Source organism: Sardina pilchardus, chromosome 19 (assembly GCF_963854185.1).
Source record: "Sardina pilchardus chromosome 19, fSarPil1.1, whole genome shotgun sequence".
Lineage (NCBI taxonomy): Eukaryota > Metazoa > Chordata > Actinopteri > Clupeiformes > Clupeidae > Sardina > Sardina pilchardus.
Window position 1 is genome coordinate 9,631,758 of NC_085012.1, and position 2,250 is coordinate 9,634,007.

The window sequence follows — 2,250 nt, forward strand, 5'->3', positions numbered from 1 at the left end:
TACTGTATGTTAATACTGTGGAGCAGAGGAAAAAGGCTGGTCATGGTCATGCTTGTAAATCCCCTTTGAGCTGGATTGAGAGACGGAGAGAGGGAGGAGGCAGGGGTGCGGGGGAAATCAAGTGACACACATAGAGTGGGTAAGCTCAGCTAAACGGCTCTCTAGATGGGGCGAGCAGGAGGAAGACGCAAAACTGATATGTACAGGGCTCGGATATCTAGAGAGGCTGCAATACAGAAATGAAATGTGTGTATGTGTGTTTGTGTGTATGTGAGAGAGAGAGAGAGAGAGAAAGAGAGAGAGAGAGAGTTTGAGGAGGGGGAATGTGCAAGGAAGATTTGATTCCTTGATATGTATGTGTGTGTGTGTGTGTGTGTGTGTGTGTGTGTGTTTATCTAGGCTTATGGTGTAAGACACATCGCTTCACAATATTTAACCCTGTTGTGAAGGTTATTGTAATAGGCTTGTTCTCTTTGGGCATGGATCTACTAGATCCCAATTCTGTCAGGAACATGGCATGATGAAACATCCAATCAAGGATCACTTTTGGGCAACTACAACTGGACATGATTTAATGGAACCATGGTTTGGTGATCCCACTGATTTTTGTAATTCAAATATGTAGGTCAAAGGGCAGTCGGTTTTTGTTTGATGGAAAACATTTTTAGCAACATCACATGTCCTTACAGGTTTTCTATGTGAATCAATCGGAGGGAAAGTGCGCTGGCCTTATCTGACGCACTCCCGTGCATATGCGTGTAAGTGCTATTTCAACTCAACATGTAATTGTTCCCTTCCCACAGATTCTGGTGCCGTCCCTGAATATGGCAGAGCAGATAGCCTTCGCAAAACTACACTGCCCCTTCCTCATTTAATCCGTTTTACTATCAGAGCATCCAAACCTATAGGGAACTGTAGCCTTGAGCAAGTCCATTTCATGCCTTTATAGTTAGCTATTCCTAACGGGCAGACACGTTGTGTCGATAAACTGACTTCTGCCTAATCTTCACCAGTCCCCAAACTGGCTAAGCGATTTCATAGCAAGCCACAACACGCTTTCTAAGAGGATGCTAGCATTTTAAGACGTTTGGTACCATTCACAGACTTTTTCATTAGGCTACCTCGAACAAGCATTTCAGCACCACCGTTGTAGGGGACAGCTCCGCCGCGCATAGCTCCCTCGTCTCTGTGCATACAACATGTAACCTAACTGCAACAAGGACACGTTGCATTATGCGTGCCACTTGTAGGCTAATGGCAACATAAAGTCACGATACTGCCAATCTTCCGATGATTTTGAAATTACTGTGGGGTTTAAAGTACTCGTCTTGTGTACACTTATCTGCAGATAGAGAATTACTTGACATCCCGTTCTTTAATAGAAGTGATAGGCTACTATATAATTGTACCAAATCACACCGTATTTCACAGAACGAGATCCATGAAGCATTCATATTCACAATTTATTATTTTTCAAACGTGGCTTCATAACTAGTTTGCCTCTCACAAATTGATACATGAAGCTATGGGGTCCTGCTGTTTCTCAGAAAAATGCGTGGAGTCATAAACCAAAGCTAATCTGATGCCCAACTAACAAAACGCCACACGCATCGATTGCATATTTCCGATACTGTGCAAAACACTTTCGTGGTACAGCAACACTCATCTCAAAGTCAGGCTTTAGTCAAAACAGAAAACGAGTTTATCAACTTAGTTTTGAAACATACACAATGTCGCATGAAGACATCACGCGTGTATAGCTTACTCACCATAGAGGGATATAATCCGAAGATGATCAGGAAGAGAAGAGGGTTTAGAACAGTGAATAAAGCCTGCATTCTTTCAACAGGCAGTCACACCTTTTCTTCACGTATTCGCACCCGATTCCTCACTGCGGGACAAAAATTACTACTTGAAAATGTCTTCCGAAAAATGCACGCCGGCAGATGAGGACGGATAGATCCACATTCATTACCCCGTTCCGAGGGCTTCTGCGTGAAGCCAATACAGAGCACAGCGTCCGCTACCTCAAAGGCGAACAGGAAAAAAAGTTTCAGCCGAGCGTTAGAATGATCAGTGGGTCTGCATCTGTGCTGTGGTGAAACTAGCTAGTCGGAAATGACATCATTATGTTGATACTTCACTGTGGTCTTGTCAAGGTAAAGGGTGGTCGTTTTGACCAATACCAGAAGTCACCACCCACAAGTTTAAGCATTGCTGCAGGTATAGGCCTAGCATAAAGTTACGGTA

General features: G+C 43.6%; 1 protein-coding gene across 1 annotated transcript in view; it reads right to left on the reverse strand.

Moving 5' to 3' along the window:
* The window catches only part of olfm3a (olfactomedin 3a), an 18,007-nt gene extending 15,964 nt beyond the window's left edge, over positions 1-2,043 (reverse strand). Inside the window, exon 1 of the mRNA XM_062521240.1 lies at positions 1,770-2,043. Coding sequence (XP_062377224.1) covers positions 1,770-1,838 — 69 coding nt within the window. The 5' untranslated portion in view covers positions 1,839-2,043. The remainder of the gene's footprint in view (positions 1-1,769) is intronic.
* Positions 2,044-2,250: the final 207 nt, after the last annotated feature.